Source organism: Gobio gobio (genome assembly GCF_949357685.1).
Source record: "Gobio gobio genome assembly, chromosome: 14".
NCBI classification, from domain to species: Eukaryota; Metazoa; Chordata; class Actinopteri; order Cypriniformes; family Gobionidae; genus Gobio; species Gobio gobio.
Window position 1 is genome coordinate 32329523 of NC_137107.1, and position 20908 is coordinate 32350430.

At 37.3% G+C, this 20908-nt stretch overlaps 1 protein-coding gene across 1 annotated transcript; it reads right to left on the minus strand.

Moving 5' to 3' along the window:
* Positions 1-409: 409 nt before the first annotated feature.
* Positions 410-19871, minus strand: dnai1.2 (dynein, axonemal, intermediate chain 1, paralog 2; the record flags this gene model as incomplete). Its single annotated transcript, XM_079835880.1, has 18 exons — positions 410-490; positions 6538-6720; positions 9278-9377; positions 10780-10928; positions 14380-14456; positions 15219-15300; positions 15392-15481; positions 16801-17048; positions 17136-17179; positions 17266-17383; positions 17477-17561; positions 17761-17889; positions 18001-18060; positions 18287-18532; positions 18638-18718; positions 18821-18916; positions 19014-19082; positions 19830-19871. The coding sequence occupies 18 exons, from the start codon at positions 19869-19871 to the stop codon at positions 410-412; spliced, it is 1980 nt and encodes a 659-aa protein (XP_079692006.1).
* Positions 19872-20908: the final 1037 nt, after the last annotated feature.

Below are 20908 nucleotides of genomic sequence, written 5' to 3' on the forward strand. Positions count from 1 at the left end.
AATCATTCGGTAGTGCCTGACAGCGTCAGTGAAACCCCACACCTGCAGCTAACCAGCTAGCAATTGCGCTGTGCTAATTAGCATACGCAAACAAATAAAAGCTCAAGTGCGAGAATAAAATTTTAATAAGAGCTGAATTGTGTTGCTTTTTGTGTCAGCCACTGCCTAAAAATATCAGAGAAATTTAAAGGCTATAGATTAAGACCATGAATGTTTAATAAATACATTGAAATATCCATACACAATCTTGGTCTTTTTTAACATTTTTAAAGTTATGACCTACCTTATAGGCATACTGTAAGACTATTTTGGCTACCCTCACATTTATACAGAACCACAGGAACACATATATACATATATGCAGTGGTCCTGGTCTTACTTTGCCTCAGTTCTACTGACTCTGGCCAGGTTATCTCAGCGAGCTCAACAGTTGCTCCATCTTTGCTATTTCCACCTCCGGTCCCTTCGGCAACTCCTGACCCTTTTTCTCCTGTAGAGCCAAAGAGAGAAATGAAGAGAACGAGATGAGTCAGCTGCTGGTAGTGAGAGGACTGACCCAGGGGTGCCAGTAACAATCACAAACACGTCTTAGTGTGAAGCTCTCATTTAAACGCTTCCATCTCGACTGGCGGAGGTAATGAGAGAGGTGTTAGCAAGGTGTTATTTCCTCTGTGTGCTGCGTCGGGAAAACGCCACCATCAGAGACTCGCTCTAATCTCACATGACATTTGTCTGAGATGATTACAGTGACACATCCGGGGTGGGGGGGGAGAATAATCAAAGATCACTATGCTGACCATACCAACACTGCAATGAACTAAACCGAACCAGACCAGACCGGCTTCCCAACAGAGAAATTCACTTGCACTAACTAAACACTCTCCAGATCATGACAATCATTTCAGCAATCATGAGTCTGGTTATCACTCTGAGAACATCTGCTAAATTTGCTCCGCAGAATGCTAATGTTCAGATATCTACAGAGCTGTAGTGGAGGGATCTTCAATAAGCTCTAGTAAATAGCTCAAGGTTACAGCTATTCATGGAATCCTTCAAATGTCAGAGAAATGTCAATCAAAAGGACTTAAACATTTAGAGGCAGGATGTTTTTTGCTGCATGATAGTCTTTGCCTTTGTTTCTTTTTTAACTCAACAGAAGAAAAAATATATAACAGCAAAAAAAACTAAAAAGACCATCTTTGTTGACCTCATTAGCTTGGAAAATGTTTAGCCTTGTGGTGCACAAATATGTATAAACTCAGCAAAAAACTACTTTCACAGACATTTGACAAACATTTGAATGGAATAATCAAATAAAGAAATAAAATTTCCCTTAATCTAAATGGCACGAGGCTTAATAACTTTGATGACACTTGCTAGCTCTACAAACCAAAAAATTATTGGAATAATATCTGGTTGCATGTTACTGTGAAAAAAAAGTCACACTCAGGATGTTCGGGGTCTCCCCAGACCCAACATTGAAAATTAATGGGGAAAAGATAAAATTGATACTTTTTTGTTTAAATTGTCAAATAAAATCACTAAATCCGACACAGCGCAGAATACACAGAAATTAAGTGGCAACGCTTTAACAAATCCACAATGCGGAACGCTGATGCTCACACACTGCCCCACACTCCCTCAAACACCCCCACCTGCAAAAATCACCCATAGAAACCAATGGGAGAAATCAATGTATCACACTAAATGAAGGGGTGACGCCACAACACATTCATGATGGAGTAAACATGAATGAAAGTTAGAAAGTTAATTTTGCATAAAAAAGTTATTTAAAAAAAAAAAAAACAGGTGCATGTGCAATAATTCTTCATGGTTCACTGAACATGAAAAACATTGTTCAAACCCTTTCCAATAAAGATCTGTAAAGTTTATTTGGATTTTACAATATTATCTTTAAAATACAGTATGCTGAAAAATGGGTTTCTTCTTATTTTTCCCCAATGAATTTTTTTTTTTAAACTTACTGAGCCAAAATGGTTGTGTGTATACAGTACTGTATATAAACAGCTCTTAATTCATTCTGATACAGAATAGAAATTACTTCTGTAGTTGCAGAAATGAGTCTCATTTTCAAATGACTGCCATCTGAAGCAGACTATTGAGAATCCGCAGAGAGTTCTTATGTAAGTGAAGAGGAAGTTTTTACTGCTATTAAGTGAGTCTCTTGCCAAGAAGACTTCAAATGTTTATTGTAATTGTGGTCAATGTTGTGCAATTAAATTTTATTCAGTGATGTTATTGCAAAACTGCAGAGTTTTATAAGAAGTGGCTGACTTTTGAGACTTTTGTGGAACGAAATAGACTAGAAAATAAATCAGCAGCTGAGACAGCAAACTGACCCGGGTGTACATGCACTGAATCTAAAACAGTCTGTAAATAGAGAACTTACTTCAGGAGTAATATGGATGCTCTGATTGGTACATCACAGGCACAGAGAGACATGGTGGAAGAAAGCTTTTTGAAGGCTCATGGGAGGTGAGATATGTGTGTGTTGGTATAGTGTCCTGACCTGGAAAATAGCTGACTGATTCTATTGAGTTTGGAACATGCTGTTTTCAGTCACCGTTTCAGACGCCACCCCATGGGTCCCACAACCATTGCTTTAACAGGTAGACAGATATGCATGTCTGGCTTCAGTGAGCATTGACCAATACTCACATTAGCACAACTGGAAACCTGCAAAGGTCAAGCACTTTATCCAAATAATCAATATCATCACAGTCCTTCATAAAGGTCTGTATTACAGAAGTTGATTTTGTTTTCTTTATTTTGTGATGCTATTTTGAAGTATTTGATTTATATTACCCTTACGAAAAAGAAGTATACTTACGAAAAGTTCAAGTATATTTTAAAGTATACTTTGTGTAGTAAGTATACTAATATCAATGTTCTAGTAGCTGAGTTGTACGTGTACTATTTCAATACTACTTGCCACTAAATTGGCCCACTTTTTAGTAAATAAAATTGTACTATAAGTATATAAAAGTGTAACAGTAGTAAACTTTGAGGGCACAACTAGTTCCCCACCAGGTTTCTCATTTGTACTGCATCTGTACTACAAGTGAACTTGTAAGTATACTAGTTGTTTACTATTTTAATACTTGTAGTACCTTTTTTAGTTTATGAAAGTACACTTTGAAGTGTACTCTCTCAGTAAACTACTAGTTTAGTAGTTTATACTACAAGTATAGTTGTAAGTTTTCTTTAAGTTAACATAACATTATACTTATAGTTTACTATTTATATATTATTTTTGCACTTTAAGTATACTACTATGTTCCTATTTAGGTATAATTTTTTATAGCCTACTTGAAATATACCTTTAACTGTACTTTAACTCTTTCCATTTTATTTCCCTTCATGCATTTATTTTTATCAACGCTTGAATGTGGGTACTCTTCCTTTTAAACAAAATGTTGAGAAAATCGCATTTTTGTCAAAGACTACGTTCGGATCGGATTCTGAACGAAGATCAAAACATAGATGAGTAGAAGAGTACATAGAAGAGTAGACGTAGAAGAGTAGATCGAGTCCATCAACACACCCAAAGCTTCACAGTTGTTTCCTTTTCATAGGTTCAACATTTCTTTCGGTAATGTTAGGCAGTCTTGATTTATTTGCTGTTTAATGTTTAATAATCGCGTTGTTTTACATTTGTGTAAACAATCTTCTATCACTTGTTTCTTTCAGAACATGTGTTATAGCACCCCCTACCGTATAACAGTAACAGTAAATTCCTATGTACATTACCAGTGGACTAGCCCAGACAACAATTCAGATACTCAGAAATAGGAACATATCTGTTTTCTTTACAAATCAATATTTTCAGACAATGTAAATGTATAAGACTGTATGTAAAACTATCCGGGAAAAGTATTTAATAGGCTACTCAATCAAAAGATTAAACACAAATACAAAGTTCTGTCATGAAACTCTAGATGGCGCAGGCTAATATGTCCTTTAACTACCTGTTCGTAATCACATCGTCGTCTTTAGGGCACAGCTGATTGGTTCCTGCTGTATCAGTAGCCAATGAGCTTGCGTGCTCAACCTTCAAATACCCGGATAGCATTTGCCTTAGCAATGCAGCGCGCTTTCAGAAACCCTCCACCTTCCCCAGCTCCACCTGTATAGATCTGCTATGGATAATAGTGGCTGAGGCCTCCATTGAGGTTAGAGTGAAGGTCCCTTCGACCTAGCTATAGTCCTTAAGGAGCTGGTCGAGACCCCTTTTGAGCCACTAGAGTCAGCGACTGTCAAGCTTCTGACTCTAAAGATGTTTTTTCTTACGGCAGTTACTAAGCTAAAGAGAATAGGGGATTTGCAGGCTGGCGATCTCGCCATCTTGTTTAGACTTTACCCCCGGATTGGCAAAGGGACAAGTCTATTTTGCACCCTGACCCTGACAACCTTCCTAAAGTTCCATTCTCGACCGTGCATCCAGTTATTCTGAAGTGTATTGACTGACGTGTGTGTGATCTGAAAGCTTTTGCTTGTGAAGAAACATGATATATATATATAAAATATTTTAAATAATTTAATACAATTAAAATAAATATTTTTAAATAATTTCTCTTACCTCAGTTTAATATCCAGCGTCAACTATAAGTAATCCATTCATATGTTGACTTCCCAAAGAATGTAAATGGGTCCTTTAAAGCTGTCAATATATCAGCCAGATCACAGCACCCAAAAAGCATGGTAAGCATGCAAATTCAGGCAAAAGGAGCCCCAACTAAGTATTGAGTGCTGTACATGCTCATACTTTTCATATTCATACTTTTCAGTTGGCCAAGATTTCTAAAAATCCTTTCTTTGTATTGGTCTTAAGTAATATTATACTTAAGATACTGAGATACTGAATTTGGGATTTTCCTTAGTTGTCAGTTATAATCATCAAAATTAAAATAAAAATAAAAAATTTGAAATATATCAGTCTGTGTGTAATGAATGAATATATTATACAAGTTTCACTTTTTGAACAGAATTAGTGAAATAAATCAACTTTTTGATGATATTCTAATTATATGACCAGCACCTGTATATATATCGGTATCTGCCATCCTGATCTTACATATCAATAAATCACAATTAAAAACCTACACTGACTGATTTAATTTGGGGGAGGGTTCATCTGTAAAATGGAGCATTATTTGATAGAAATACACACTAATATCAGATGCAAATCAGCCTCTTGATGAGGCAAAATTTTAGATCCACCGCATCAGGGGAGTAAGCATGCTCTTTCAGAGGCAATAATGACATTAGGTTGTGGAAAGCTGGTGATTAATGACTCGAGGAGACAGTGAATGCGTTGCATTGCTGACTCTCATCAGTCATATTAAAACACATTGCACTCCAGCAGTTCTCCAACAGGTAAGTACAGCCATGGCAGCAATTCAGCTTCTTACTAATCAAAACCATTAGTGGACACAGCAACTCAACCTGTGACACTGTGCGTCATTAGAATGAACCATTTCAGTCAATCAAATATAATGACTATCACAAACAGAACACGTCCACACTAAGTGCTGGCATCGATTGAGATCTCTAAACAACAAATTAAACATTTCACAAGTCAGCTGTAACAAACAGCTATTTTTCTGTGAGGCCAAAAGATTTTAATTACGAGCTGCCATTGTTATTTACTATCTTACTGAATAAGCTAAGGGCTCAACACATGATCAGCCAGTGGGTTAGTTTCTTTAGATGCAGAAAGGAAATGATAAAGAACATAAAAGATGATAGTATGTGAGCGCTGAGTACTTTCACGCACAGGTGCCATTAACAATATTAACATAAAGAACTTGATCCATTATAGACCACTAAACAATTAAACTAACATATAGATTAATGAATGGTGGAAGAAAAAAATAAAGGGGATGCATGTATAAAGACAGACTATAGCAAGTACAGAAAGTGGGAAACCTCATCAGGATAGCAGGGGGTCAAGTTTTGGCTAGTAAATACAGGCTTGTTAGGCCACAGTTTTTTTTTTTTTTTTTTTTACATTAGTGTACATTAAACATTTAAGGTGAAATGTATAATTTCTTGGTTGCTGAAATATGCAGAGACAACTGGGAGTGTGAATTCAATCAATGGCGTCACTTTGGGGGTGGGGCTACTTGATTAACTGAATAACTGTAAACAGGGGCAATTGTTATCAATAATACATTTATACATATACATATATCTTGGAATTAATATGTTTTAATACCAAGCAAACAAATGATATTTACATTTACGTTCTATATGCTACATTAATTAGTGTTCCTGAAGAATTCTCATCTGATGTTACTTAGCTAAACTAAGGCATTCGGTAACCGGGATGAACTGCAGTGGGTTGTGCGTGTGCTGTACATTCATGTCTGAAGCAGTCACAAATATGCAGATATCAGTATTCAGCACATGAAATATGCAGCTCAGCAGTGATTGAAACCGCACTGATTTTCCAATCTACCGATTAAGCATGTGATTTCATTAGAGGCCTATACATAATATTTGTGCATCACTTACCTTAGGTTTCTTGCGGAGGTTGGGCGAGAGCTTGAGGCTGATGACATGGCCGCGGTCATCGCCCACGATGATGATGGGATGGACAGGGTTGAATTCAATGTGCAAGAGCCTGGTCTTCTTGGACACCACTTTTTGTTGGCAGAGAGCCTCATATTTGTTGACACTGAGGTCAAACACATGAACCTGAGAGAAAAAGAGGAGCAGGAAATGTTGTCATTATTATATGTGGCATCAGTTTATGTTTTCAGTGTGAAGCAAACATTAGCACCTCTATAATTAATTTTCTTGCTTTGGCTCTGAGTGTCAGAAAGCCTAAGATGCATTTGAGTTTGTGTGTGCACGATTGCATTTCAATGTATTCAGATGTATGAGCACAAGAACGCGTGCGACTGTGGAGGTGTAAGAATGCAGACCATCTGCTGTAGAGGATCGTATTAATTGTGTGAGTATATATAGCGAGGTAGTATAAATATGTAATAATAGATTTATTTAAATGTATAAATTAAATAAATTATTAAATGAATGTATATGTATCTCAGAAATACAGATAACAGACAGATGAAGTCTGTGGATGACCGTATTTCATCTTCAACTTTCACTAGGAAAAATCCAAATGATACAGAGAGAGAGAGGAGTGAAGGATGGGTGATTATAATTCCCATCTTCCTCATTGTCATTCATGTATCATGCTGCCCACCTAAGCATGGTCTCTGCTTTGGCAGATGAAAGACAGAGATGGGAGATGAGGGAAACAGGACACAGGTTTGGATACTCATTAGTAAATATTTGTCAAGCAGATTGGCTCATAATTAGTCAGCGAGTGTGAATCTATCTTAACAGACCGATGATATTCTGGGCAGCTGACGCAACGATGCAGAGGACACACACCACGTCAGGACTAATGATGCCATCTGTAACTGCAGGAGTAACACCAAATCTAACACAACATCTTTGGAGCTAAGAGCTTGAAGGAAGGGAGCAAATAGCAATTATTGCATTAGCATTTTGTTTTATGTCATTTCAAAATATCTCAGCAATGTTTATTTTTGTAGATTTTCCTGCAATCCGTTTTTTTTTAAATGGCATTTAGAAATAGCTGAGGCATCCCGCTGGCAGCAGAGATCTGGGGCCTCATTTATAAAACGTGGATACCAACAGATTTGATCTTATCTTAGAGTGTGCGTACACTAAAATCCAGACAACGTTCAGATTTATAAAAATGGTCTTTGATGTGGGAAAATGCTTAGTACCATGTCCAGTTTTAAGCAGGTGTTCTCCCTTTTCCTTGTGGCAGAGGCGGTGTACTGTTTCCAATACTAGTGCAATACTGGCATACATCAAATCACACAGTCCAAAGCAAGACAGACTAGGTAGAATTAGATTTTGAGCAGATGGTAGCACACATGAGGCTAATGACATAATATTGAGCTGTTGTCACTATGTATCAGGTCGAATCAGGCCTCGTTACCCTTTTGTTTTTTTACAAAAAATTGGTAAAAGAAATTACTTTATTTATTTAGTTTCCATTGGAGGACAGATATCTATTATTCTAATTGGAGACTATTCTAAATTACTGAATTTTGATTGCATTAATTGATCACAGTAACAGTGACACCGTTTCTGTCAGGACCAGACTAATATAGCCCCCCTCTAACATATAATAATAATTATTATTATCATCATATTGATTAATAATGGAACTTTTTTTTTTTTTTTACATGATTGAGTATATGTATGTTTTACATTATTGTTTGTTTTTAGAATAAGAGAACCCAACACAAAGTATAAATCGTAAAAAAGTATTTTGTTTTTATAATTGTTAATATTTTTTCTACATAATAATCTAAAACAGCACAGGATATTTGTCCAGACATTAATAAATACAAATAAATCAAAGTAAATAAATACAAATAAATACATTTTCAGCTTGTCAACCAGTTGCTGACATTGTACCCGTGGCATCACAGTAAAGCAGCATTCGAGTTGTTTAATTTTGCTGGGGAACAGAGTGTGGTCTTTTTTGTATCGCGCTGTAATGGGCTTCCTGTAGAGGGCAGGTGTAATTTAGCCTGTCGGAGTAACGGTGTTAGCAAATAACAGCGAAAGCCGGCGTGGCACAGCAGTTCAAACCGATTGAGACGCCGAGACTGACAAGCGATGCCTGAAGCAGCCTTAGACAAGTGCTTGTGACCAGCTGTGTGATTTGAGACTAATTGCTAATGATGGGCCACAGGATAGATGTCGTGGCTCTTGACTCGCACAAGCAGAGTGTGAGTGTGTGTGCTGCAGCTTACAGGTGCAGTCAAGCCCAGTTAGAAAGATGTCCCACTGTCAGTCTGCTACTGTGTTTTATTAGCAAGCATTAAACTCCTCATAAGGGTGTGTGTGTGGGTGAATATCCTGTGTGTGAAATATCCTGTGTGTGAATCACACACTCCAAAGTTGATTGTTGATTTTCATGCCCAATTGACAGTTACTAAGTTTAATGCAGCCCTGAGCAGCAGCTCTTGATTGTTTATTCACTGAAGCGGAGACCTCCTGCTGAAATAGGTTTCTCCTGGAAGAGATGTTAGTGAGGCTAGTGAAGGGGCCTTCTAATAATTGTTATTATTAGAACAAGCAGTTTGGAAAATGGATGGATGGATTATTATTATTGTTTGTTATTATTATTAAAATAGAATTTGAAGGCAATTACATTTTACCATTGTGTTTGTATTAGAGGAGTCGGTTGGCTGTTTACCTTTCCATCAGTGGTGACAGCAGCAAAGACAGTGGAGGAGTATGGAGCCCAGGCCACATCTGTCACTGAAGTTTTCAGTTCAAAGGTGAAAATGGGAGACCTGTGAGGGACGTGCATTGACATGTAGAATACTTCAGATAAGCTACTATTCAGTCAAAACAAAACTTTAACAGAAAACTACATTGCTCCCATTCAGAATTCATCTAATGTTCAAATGTTGGCAGTCGGAATAACTGATCTCTAAAGATGTGAAATATAACAGAGAGACATCTTAAAAAATATTTTTAGGACTTCCCCAGGCAAGACTGTCACAATCAGTTAGATAGAAAAAAAGAAACGGGGGGTTTGGTTTGAATCAATAGTTCCACATAATCCTAATGAAAGGAGACTGCTTCTCATTTTGAGGTGATTTTATCTCCTGATGTTTGTCTGAGCACCAGACCTGACAATATCATGTCTCAATATCATCAATAACATTTTTATATCATGTCTGATACCTTCATTTTTAAGATGCTTTGATGATTTGGAAAAACTCATAAGAACAGCATTAGTATTTTTCTGATCAATTGAACGCAGTAGTTTAAGTGCTTTAACAATAATACAAGCTTTTAAACCCCCTTTAACACCTTGCCCCATAGACTTTCGTTTTAAGTATTTGTGTTTGATTTTACAAACTGAAGGGGAAAGTGAAAATTGTTGTCTGTGATAAGCATGTGATTAGCAAGTCACAGATGTTGAACAATCTTTTGTGAATTGTTGTCAAACCAGATTTGTTTTACTGCCATAGAACTTTACCTCCTGAAGTATTTTTAGGATCTGCAATGGCAGAATAAGCCATTAGAAATGTGTTCATATAACAGAAGTTGAGCGTAGATTGGAAAAGTACTTTTCCAATCTACGGTCAACTTCTATTATATGAACACATTTCTAATGGCTGATTCTGCCATTGCAGATTGATAGACAAAAAACAATTGCTGACCTAGTAAGACCTGTTGCAAAGCACAAGAGCTCTCTGCTGGCAGTTTAGGGATACTGCATCTAAAAACACTACTAAACTGCATCACCTCTAATTGATCTTATAAATTTCTGCTCTGACAAGGTCATAATGTTTATTGTAAGTGAAAGAGTAATGCATGCAGAATTCAATTAACTATGGGCCTGAATCTTGTAAAATCAGCAAAATCTGTCTTTGCACTACTGTGTAAATACATCAAAACAACAGTTTTATGCAAGCAGCTCAGAGGTGGAAAGAGTACATTTACATTGCAAATAAAATTGCATAATGTTATGAGATTAATGTTTAAAAAATGTATTGGTAAAAAAAGATTTGGTATTTATTTTGGTGGCATTTCTGATCTTGGCATTCAAGATCATTTCTGATCTTGTAAGGCACTATTTTATGCCAATGCCAGCCTAGCTTGCTTGTTGTTAAGCTTAATAGAGAGCTATTGCCTAAATTAGGCTGTCTGTAGATTTAGTGCTGTAGGGAATGTTGCTCATACTTAATTGTGTGATCCCAAATTTTCACCATCCAGTCCCAGCTGCAGGAGATGAAGACGTTGGGATGGAAGGGATTCCACCTCACACGACTTACAGTCATGAAGTGTGCATCATACGTCTCCAGGAACTTGCTTGAATAGTGTTTGGAGCCCTGTGAAAGACAAACATACACTCATTATTGGTTACATTTACATAAAAAAATGCTGATTTGTACAGCGGCACACTTGCTCCTAACATTTGCAGTAATAACATTTTAAAAAATCTTTGTAAAGAGATCTACATCATTTTTCTTGTTGTGTTCGCCCAGTGCAGCTCAAGAGAAGTGCTTGATTGTTTGAACGCATCACATCATAAACAGAAGGCTTTGATTTTAATTTGAGAGATGAATCTAAAGAACACTTTAGATTTCTGCATCATCTGTCACTCTTTAGGGAGACAGGGGCCAGTTTTTGCCCAGGAGTATGACTCGCATTCTACGATTAGAAGAGACGAGACGCAAACACAGCTGCACATCTTTGCCGATCTCAGATGAGGCCAGACAAAGCTACTAAAACATGAGAAATGTTTTGCTCCAAAGTCTACTCATTTTATTGCATTTTGTGCAGTTTACCACAAATAAGCCTACTATAGCAAGAGAAAATGGGCTCTGTCATACAAAAATTTAGTTTCCAACATTACTTTGGGTTATACGAATACAGAGGAAAACATCAGCGAATAGCACAGTGAGTTAGTTTAGATTAAACCTATAGCTCACCTTTACACAATTTTGAGTTTCTGGTTTACTTAGCTTGCTTATAGTAGTCCATCATATCCGAAGATGAATCTTTTATCTGTGTTCTATTAAGGCTATAATTCGAGTTCGATTTGAGATGCATTTATTGCATTGCGGTGCACATGCAGAAAATAATAACTCTGTATTGGCAATTTGGCAGACAAAAGATCTGAGCATGTTTTAACTACTGTTGTTAAATGAATATTTATCGCTTTTTTGTTACCATGATGGTGTTTATTGTTTGTGTGAATGACACTGTGCACCTTCTATATATTAGTATTGTCCTTCTCAGCTTGTGGAAAAGCTGCTTTGATTCATCGTGTGACTCATCACCACTGTGTTTGGTGGTTGTCAGTATATTACAAAGGTACAAAACAGATATTAGTATTTCAATAGGTTGGTAAATTAACATAATATCTGTTAATGAAATATGTATTTTACTGTAAATTCTACGTAAATCTGTAAAACCTAAAGTGTTGCTACTGTATTTTTACAGCACATTTCTGCCACAGCTGCCAGTTTTTTACGGTAATTATTATTATTTTATTTTTTTTACAGTGCAGGTAACAACATTTTATTAATCGTATTATCAGCACAGGGGAAAGTATGAACAAGTACTAGTAGACAGGAGAAATCACTCTCGTCATTCTGATTCTGGATTATAAGAGCACACTGATTGCCATAAAAGTAGGGAAGAAGTGCTTCTGATCATTGTGTTCTTGAGTTAGCAATGGTTACCTCCAAAGAAAGTCCTACAGCCACCATTGCTTTGTAGGGAGTGAAGGAGGGGGCTCTGGAGGAGGACATGGAACAGGAGAGGGACATAACCAGTCTGGGGCAGGGGAGGCAGAACAGTCCATGGGGGAGTTGGGGGAGTGGAGGGAAGGAGGAGCCAGACAGGGACCCAGACCACAGCCATGACAAAGGCCCACGGTGGAGTCGAGGGGTAGGGGGAGCTATGGTGGTGATTTGGCAGTCGACACCAGGGGGACACCTGATGGAGATGTAGCCGAAGGAAGTGGAGACCTGGGGTGCTTCTCAATTCTTATTTGTGCATCCTCGTTTCCTTTCCTAGCTTCCTTTCCTCGCGAGGAGGGATATTGAGAAGCACCCCTGGACGCAGACAGAGAGCAGACGGAATGCAACACCGATGGTTCTGGAGGCCGAGGCAGAGCTGAATTGAACCAGCCGAGGCGGGGCTGAGGAATTGGCTGCTCACGCACTTGGTCAAACATATTGTTGGGTTCAGGTTCCGGGCGATGTTGTGCTCAGGAGTCGGGTCTGATGCTGGTATCAAGGCAGGCTCAGACTCGGGCTCTGTGTCTCCGCTGGGCTCTAGCAGAATGTCCATGATGGGCGTGTTGGATGGCTGGCTGTCTTCCTCTGCATCCACCAGCATCCACACAAGGTATTCTGCAAAGCTCCCTCGAGGACCTTTCACAGGCAGGCTTGTCTTGCACCACTCGTTGAGGCCGGTGTAAAAGAAGACATTGGAGCGAGCGGTCAGGGTAGCGAGTGAGGCACACCAGATCTAAGAAATCCCTTGTGTGGTTCTCGAGGGCACGCTCCACAATCCAACAAAAGAACACGCAGGTGATCACAGGAGAAAGCTTAGCAAAAACCACCACATATAACATATACATCACAGAAAAAGGAACTGAATAAACTGAGGGCTCAGATACACATGGGAAGCTAATTAACAGAAACAGGTGTGTACTTCAAATCAGTAACCATAGAAACAAACTAGAGCCAAATGAGAACACAGGAAACAGGAACTAGAATTAAACGTAACCAAAACATACACTCTAAAAAATGCTGGGTTAAAGATAACCCAAGTTGGGTTGAAAATGGACTAACCCAGCAATTGGGTTGTTTTAACCCAGCATTTGGGTTAAATGTTTGCTTAAAACAACCCAATTGCTGGGTTAAAACAACCCAATCACTGGGTTAAAACAACCCAATTGCTGGGTTAGTCCATTTTCAACCCAACTTGGGTTATTTTTAACCCAGCATGTTTTAGAGTGTACACATTACAGGTGTCAAGAAGGGCAGCAAACTCCTCTACAAGAAAAACATCAAGGACAGACTGAAATTCTGTGGTGTGGTAAATCCTCAAAAGGTGAGTGGACAAGCAGATGCCCACAAATTGTGATCAACTCCAAGCACTAATAAGGCAAGAATGGATTGCCATCAGTCAGAATTTGGACAAGAATCTGATATCCAGCATGCCAGAGCGAATTGCAGAGCCAATAAAAGCCTTTAAAACTTGAAACTGAAATGTTTTCCAGTATACCATAGAAACATGTGGGAAAAAAAATCTACAAATACTGAAGCAGCAAGCAGCATGGATGGATGGATGGATGGATGGATGGATGGATGGATGGATGGATGGATGGATGGATGGATGGATGGATGGATGGATGGATGGATGGATGGATGGATGGATGGATGGATGGATGGATGGATGGATGGATGGATGGATGGATGGATGGATGGATGGATGGATGGATGGATGGATGGATGGATGGATGGATGGATGGATGGATGGATGGATGGATGGATGGATGGATGGATGGATGGATGGATGGATGGATGGATGGATGGATGGATGGATGGATGGATGGATGGATGGATGGATGGATGGATGGATGGATGGATGGATGGATGGATGGATGGATGGATGGATAGATAGATAGATAGATAGATAGATAGATAGATAGATAGATAGATAGATAGATAGATAGATAGATAGATAGATAGATAGATAGATAGATAGATAGATAGATAGATAGATAGATAGATAGATAGATAGATGTGGAATATAAATGACCTTGTAAATCTTTCCAGCTTCAGTGCCAGCAAGAAAATGGTGGTCCTTTTGTTTATGAAAGTCCAAAGATGTTCCAGCTAGAACCACAGAGAAAATATCTTCAGTGAGGATGATAATACATTAATTCATGCAATTTCTATTGCACATTTATTCCATTTGACGTTAACTTTTTTAAGTTTATTTCTGTTCTGTCTGATTTCTGTAAAAAACTATTTGAACATAAATGGAAATTATGAAAAGCTAAAACCAGATTCAAACATTTAATAAAAGTAATTTGCATTTTTTATGGTGAAATTATCATTGACTCTCAACAGGTGAATACTCTCAGCTAAAGACTAATGTGCAGGTAGGCGGCAAAAACATCTTTACATCCATACACTCAAAAAAAAAAAAAAAGGTTCTATATGGCACCAAAAATGGTTCTTGGCTCGTAATCATAGGGGAACCTTTTTTAGAGCTATATAGCACCAATTTTGGTTCTTCACCGGTTCTTTGACTAAGGTGCTATATAGCACCTCTGAAGAACCGCTGAAGAACCACTGAAGCACCAAAATTGGTGCTATATAGCTCTAAAAAAGGTTCCCCTATGATTACGAGCCAAGAACCATTTTTGGTGCCATATAGAACTTTTTTTTTTAGAGTGTATTATGCGCATAAAGTATGGGAAAAGTTGTTTTAATAGTGAATTGTTGAAGATTTCTGTGTCTGTGATTACATTACTTATTGTAAATACAGTCACAGCTGAAGGGGTTGAAGGCACAACACTGGTTGTGTGAAGAATAATATATTAGATATTTAAAAGGTGTAATATCTGACCAGTTTGGTAATCTAGTTCATACCTGTGGCAATGACATCCTTAAAATCATCAGGAACTTTTTCCATGGCTGGGAGTTTGATGATGTCTGTGAAGACTAGTTCATGCTGAAATGCCAAATCCAAATGATTGGAATCAATTAACCTCTTACAATAATGACTTGTTTTAGAATCAACACTTAGAGGTTTCCTTCTGTACCTTTACCAGAGTCCAAGACACCACTCGACCATCAGCGGACACAGAGAAGAAGTTGTGATTACTGTCCAAATCATCTTTCTGCCACTTCACCTGTAATGAAGACAAAAACCATATCGCACAAGGGCTGAATAAAAATCTGTATCTATTTTTTTAAGTACCATTCAAAATATATTTTATTGTTTTCAAAAGAAGCCTTTTATTAATCAAAAATACAGTAAAACAGTAATATTGTGAAATATTAAATAGCCATAATAGCCACTATTCCATTCTCCAGTGTCACATGATTCTTCTGAAATCATTTTATAATGCTGATTTGGTGCTCAAGAAACAATTCTTATTATAATTAATGCTGGAAACAGTTGTGCTACTTAATTTTTGTGGAAGCCATGACACTTTTTGTTAAGGATTCTTTGATTAATTGAAAGATCAAAAGAATCTGTCAGAGAATAAAAATCTAACTGATCCTAAACATTTGAGCTAATTATGTTTTTAAACTATACAATTGTGTAAATTATTTTAATCAATAAGCATTATGCAACCATAAATGGGCAATTCCATGTAAAGGTCATCCTCAACATGAAGAAAAAAAAACACACAAACAGACCTGTTCTTAAAATGTTCACTTAGGTCTGTACTTTAATGTAAGTAACCACATTGAATTTTATAGATATTTGCTGTTTTGTTACATCATATACAAGGTGTGCGCCAATACAAGTAGAGTTTTTAAAATGGGTGTGTTCTACTGTTTTCAAAAAAGGGAATAAAAAGATTCAAGGTTTTTAGAAAAAAAATTTGTCATTTGGGTATTTTTTGATTAATGGGATGGTAGAGCATTGTGTACACTTAGTTTGCGTTAACAGCAAAGGTTTATACATTTATAAGGCTCTTGTTTAGTGTGTCTGCAAGTTCTAGGGTCAAGTAACTTCCATAACATTTTAGAGTGGAAACTTTATGCTACACATACAGTGTTGATGCAAAAATGTCCAACGTTTTGGTGTCAAATGTAATGTGATGAACATTTCATGCCCTTTTGTTAATTTGTAAACACTTTAATTTTGCGTTATGGGCATGACGTTATTGACGTTATACTATTTTATATAAAAAGGACGTTTATTAAAAATTGCAGTTTAATATTACTTCTGATTTATTTGTCAAGTCGAGTGCAAGTCAAGTTTCTGGCTGTTATGGCACATTTTGGTAAATATAGTAGGTCATCCAGGATTTCTATGCATACAGAAAATTTGCACAGTACGCAATACTGCACTGGATATATAACGGAACAAGTAAGAATAGTATTCTATTCTGATCATTGTATTGAACATACAGCTCTATTGTCATATCATATGAATAATGATGCTTTACTGTTATTATTTTACCCATGACTCACATCTTTGCATCCTCATCCATACCTGCATCACAGCACCTCTGTGTTTCCCGGAGCAGGCTATGCTGTTATAAATGGGCTGATCACTCTTTTTCTTCAGGTTGTACACTGCAACACAACCGTCATGCAAACCCACAGCCACTAAGTAGGACAGTTGTTCATGAATGTCTACACACATTACGCCTGAGGCTGTGTTAAAGACGAATTCTGGGTAACTGGAGTTCTTCAGGGTGTAAAAGAGAAGCATGCCACGCTCTTCTTGGTTAAATTCATCTTGAGGGGTAGATGAAACACATTTCAGAGTCACTTACAAATGATTACTGGTCCAAGGTTTTCTCTCAGAGTAAATAGTAAACTTACATGACCCAAGACCAACAGCGAATAAGTCATTGTATTTATGATTCCTAGAAATAAACAAATACAAGTGCTTTTTATTTTACTTGAAAAACACTAATGACTGCATTTTGTTTTTATAAAGTATGAGACTCACCAGCAGAGGGCAGTCACACACAGACCTTTGGTTTTATCATATTGGAATTTCCACAGCGGGAGAAGAGTGCCCTTCTCTCCTCGAAATTCATCAGATGCATCCTCAAAATACATGAAATCTAAGATTTGGATATAAAGGTGTTTACATCAGAAAATTGCTTTTTAATATATGTCGATCTGTCAAATATCCAAAATAAAAAATGTCATATTACCTTGTGCAACCTCATCAAATATATTTTGATTCACCATACGCTCAATGATCTTGGCCGCATGAGCTAGTAGGGATATGTCATCACTCTATAAACAAAATGTTTTTTTTTCCCTTTAACTCAATCCATTAAAAAAATCAATCACACTATTGAACGAAATAACATATACTGTATGTCAATTTCTTGATCATTGTGTATATACTTTTATGTACTATGATGTACTACGTATTATGTACTATGCATGTACTTTTACAATCGGTGTCAGATCATATTTGTTGTCTAGCTACCTGAGTCTCTGCTTGAATCATCTTCTTCTTGCTTTTGTCCTCCTCCTTATTTAGGAACTGGCCTTCTTGCTTCTCTTTACTTTTCTCCCGCCTCTTAAGTTCCTCTACGTAAAAGTCATAGATCTCCCACTGCAGAAAGAGCAGTGTTTCCTGATATTGTACAAATCTGTATTCACCATAATACAGACATAGTGCCGGTTTACTGCAGGTGTAGCACAGGAAAAGCAAAGATTATCTCACCTGATTGGCTGTGGCCGAGAAGTTTGCACGAGGAGGAGGTTCTGTTTGACAACTTATATCCTGCAAAAGATAATGTATTATTTATTTATTTTTAAATACAGTGGCTTATGCATAAACTGAAAATGCAAAGTCTTTCTATAGTCTTACAAGCTATAACTATGAGCTATCACCATTGAGTCCTTATGAAAGCTGTACTGCAAATCACTTTTGATAAAACCATCTGCTAAATGACTATGTGGCAATAAACAGACGGCAGATAAAAGTTCAGTAATGTTCAGTCTCTCACTCTTGGAGGGTTGTTTAGTGTTTGAGAGGCTCTCTCGTTGAAGTTGAACTGGTTGGTGAGTTTTCGCTCTTTCTTTCCAGCTTTGGCCAAATTTTCTAACTTCTCATCTCCTGCGCCATCTTCCCTTATAACTTGTTCAGCCATCAATCTCCGACCTTCATCAGATTCCTTGTGCACAAGATTCCCTTCTATTTCAAAGTGAATAGCCATCTGATCTACAAAGACGATGGGTTTATAGCAGCCCTCCTGAAAAGACAACAGATATTAGTGATTTGTTAGGCTGACGACTTTAAATCTTCATGGTTAAGGACCACAATTTCAAAAAGTTGAAGAGACGAAGCAGCATTTTACTTTGAAACCATATCTGACAACGTTCTGTGGAGCATTTGGATTGTTCGCTGTTAGTACTCTGGTAATCTCTTCCTTCAGCTCCTTATGAACACAAGAAACAGACATGAATAAATAATCATCCCAGCTATAATGTGACATTATGTTGGCTGGGTCAGACCACAGGTTCTCTCCAGGTTTACACACTTCTTCAGTTAAGTCCAGCTGGTCCGGAGGCTTTACAAGAGTCTTCCCCGGCATCCATTCCTCTCCTTCAGCTGTGTCTGTCGCTTCCTCCTCATCCTACATGACAAAAGAGGTTTAAAGTCCCAAGATCCTTTTGAAAGATATGTGACAAAGAATCCATTTCTATCTGGATGAAAAGTGATTTGAAAGCTACCTTCTTCTTTCCTGCAGCTTTGGCACCCTTTGCCACAGGTGCCTTTGGCTGGGTGTTAACATTAGTAGCCTGCATTTTAAGAGAGAAAATATCAACCTAATGGTCTTGGCAACAGTGCAATGCAATTCTCAAGTAAAAGAGCAGTCGTCTATGCCTAGCCAAGAGGTCTAAAATGAAATTTTAAAGTCATGCATAGTATTTGATGGATTAAGCTTGAAAGCTTGAAAGCTCGACGAGGTAGTCAGTAGGATTGACATTGCAAATAAAAAAATATTCTAAACAATTCAAGTTTGTAATGTCGGGTTATATTTGAAACATTTGATGAAACTTAACATTTAAAATGAAAATGTAAAAATATATTTTTTTTGCAAAGAATAAGGACAAAATATATTTGCAGATACATATTAACAAGGTCATAGTCAGGTATGTTTAATAAAAACAAGAGTAACACAAAAAAATCTAACTTGTATTGTTGTGTTACTTTTGACCCACCTGTGTGTTAACGTTACTTTCGTCCCAACTGATGGGGTTAAAAGCAACAATGTGCAGCTTATGTTCAAAGTGAAATTATTATAAATTATATATAACTACTGTAGTCGTTCTACATTTGTACAAAATATTGATAGACCAGACTTGTTAGTTATTGACCACAGCAAAAATATATCTGTCTAAAACATTATCTTGTAAAATCAAGTTTCCCCTAATTTTAGTCTCAAAATAATAATAATAATAATAATAATAATAAAAACAATAAACGATAAAGCTGTACATAGAAGATTAAAAATAGTTATTCATTTGCATTCGCTATAAACATACCTGTTTAGATTTTCCTGTCCCAACTTTGTGAAGAACGGGCATTTTTTGTTTAACAGTAAGATCTGTTATGCTGGCGAAAAAAAACTTTGCGTTTAAAACGACAAAAGTGCTCCCTTCTCTGAACCTGCTAACAGTAGTGCGTGTGTGTTTGCATGTATAGACGTCGTCATGACAGCGGCATCCGGCTGGTGTGACATTTATGCGCATGCGCAAAGTGAGAGTACCTCATAAATTTACAGATATAGATGTATATGCATAGATTCCTCATTAGCGTCCGAGGGGCCGCCGCCACATTGGAACGGTCCGTGAACATTCGAAAGCAAGTTGACTTAAGTTGAATGATAAATGAATACTGTATCTATATCTGCAATAGACTTCAAGGGTTAGTTCACCCCAAAATGAAAATTCTGTTATGAATTACTCTCCCTCATGTCGTTCCAAACCTGCAAGACCTTCGTTCATCTTTGGAACACAAAGTAAGATATTTTTGATGAAATCCAAGAGCTTTTGACTCCACATTTATAGTTTTCACATGACGTCACACGCTTATAGGAATGCCCACCTGGAGGGCAAAACAAGGCTTTCCTCTATTGCGCCAGTCATTTTTACCAGGTTTAGTCAGTATTAATGCAGTAAGACAGTGATATTAAAATACCAAATTCAATATACACCTTATTGATGTTGCATACTTTGTACAGGAAAGCAGATGAACACAGAATATTAGTGCAACACAAGGTTTCTCGTTAAGCATATTTTTCCCATCAAAACCCATTATAAAGAAAATGCGTTGCGTTCATATTCTTGGTTCATCTCGCCTGTAGTATGCATCATCAAAAAGGTGTAAACAGAATTTGATCTTTTAATATCACTGTCTGTTTTAGTACATTACGGCACTTAAAGGGTGGGTTGCACAAATAAGGATTCTTTAGCCTGTTGTCAGTTCACCCTCCGCCTGCTTGAGCAACTCTATAATTCTAACGGTTTTACTGCGCAATTAATCTGTGATTAAAATTAAGTGGTGCAACAACTCGATTTAAAATAAAACTTTGCTTAATTTAATCCTTATTGGTGCAACTCAC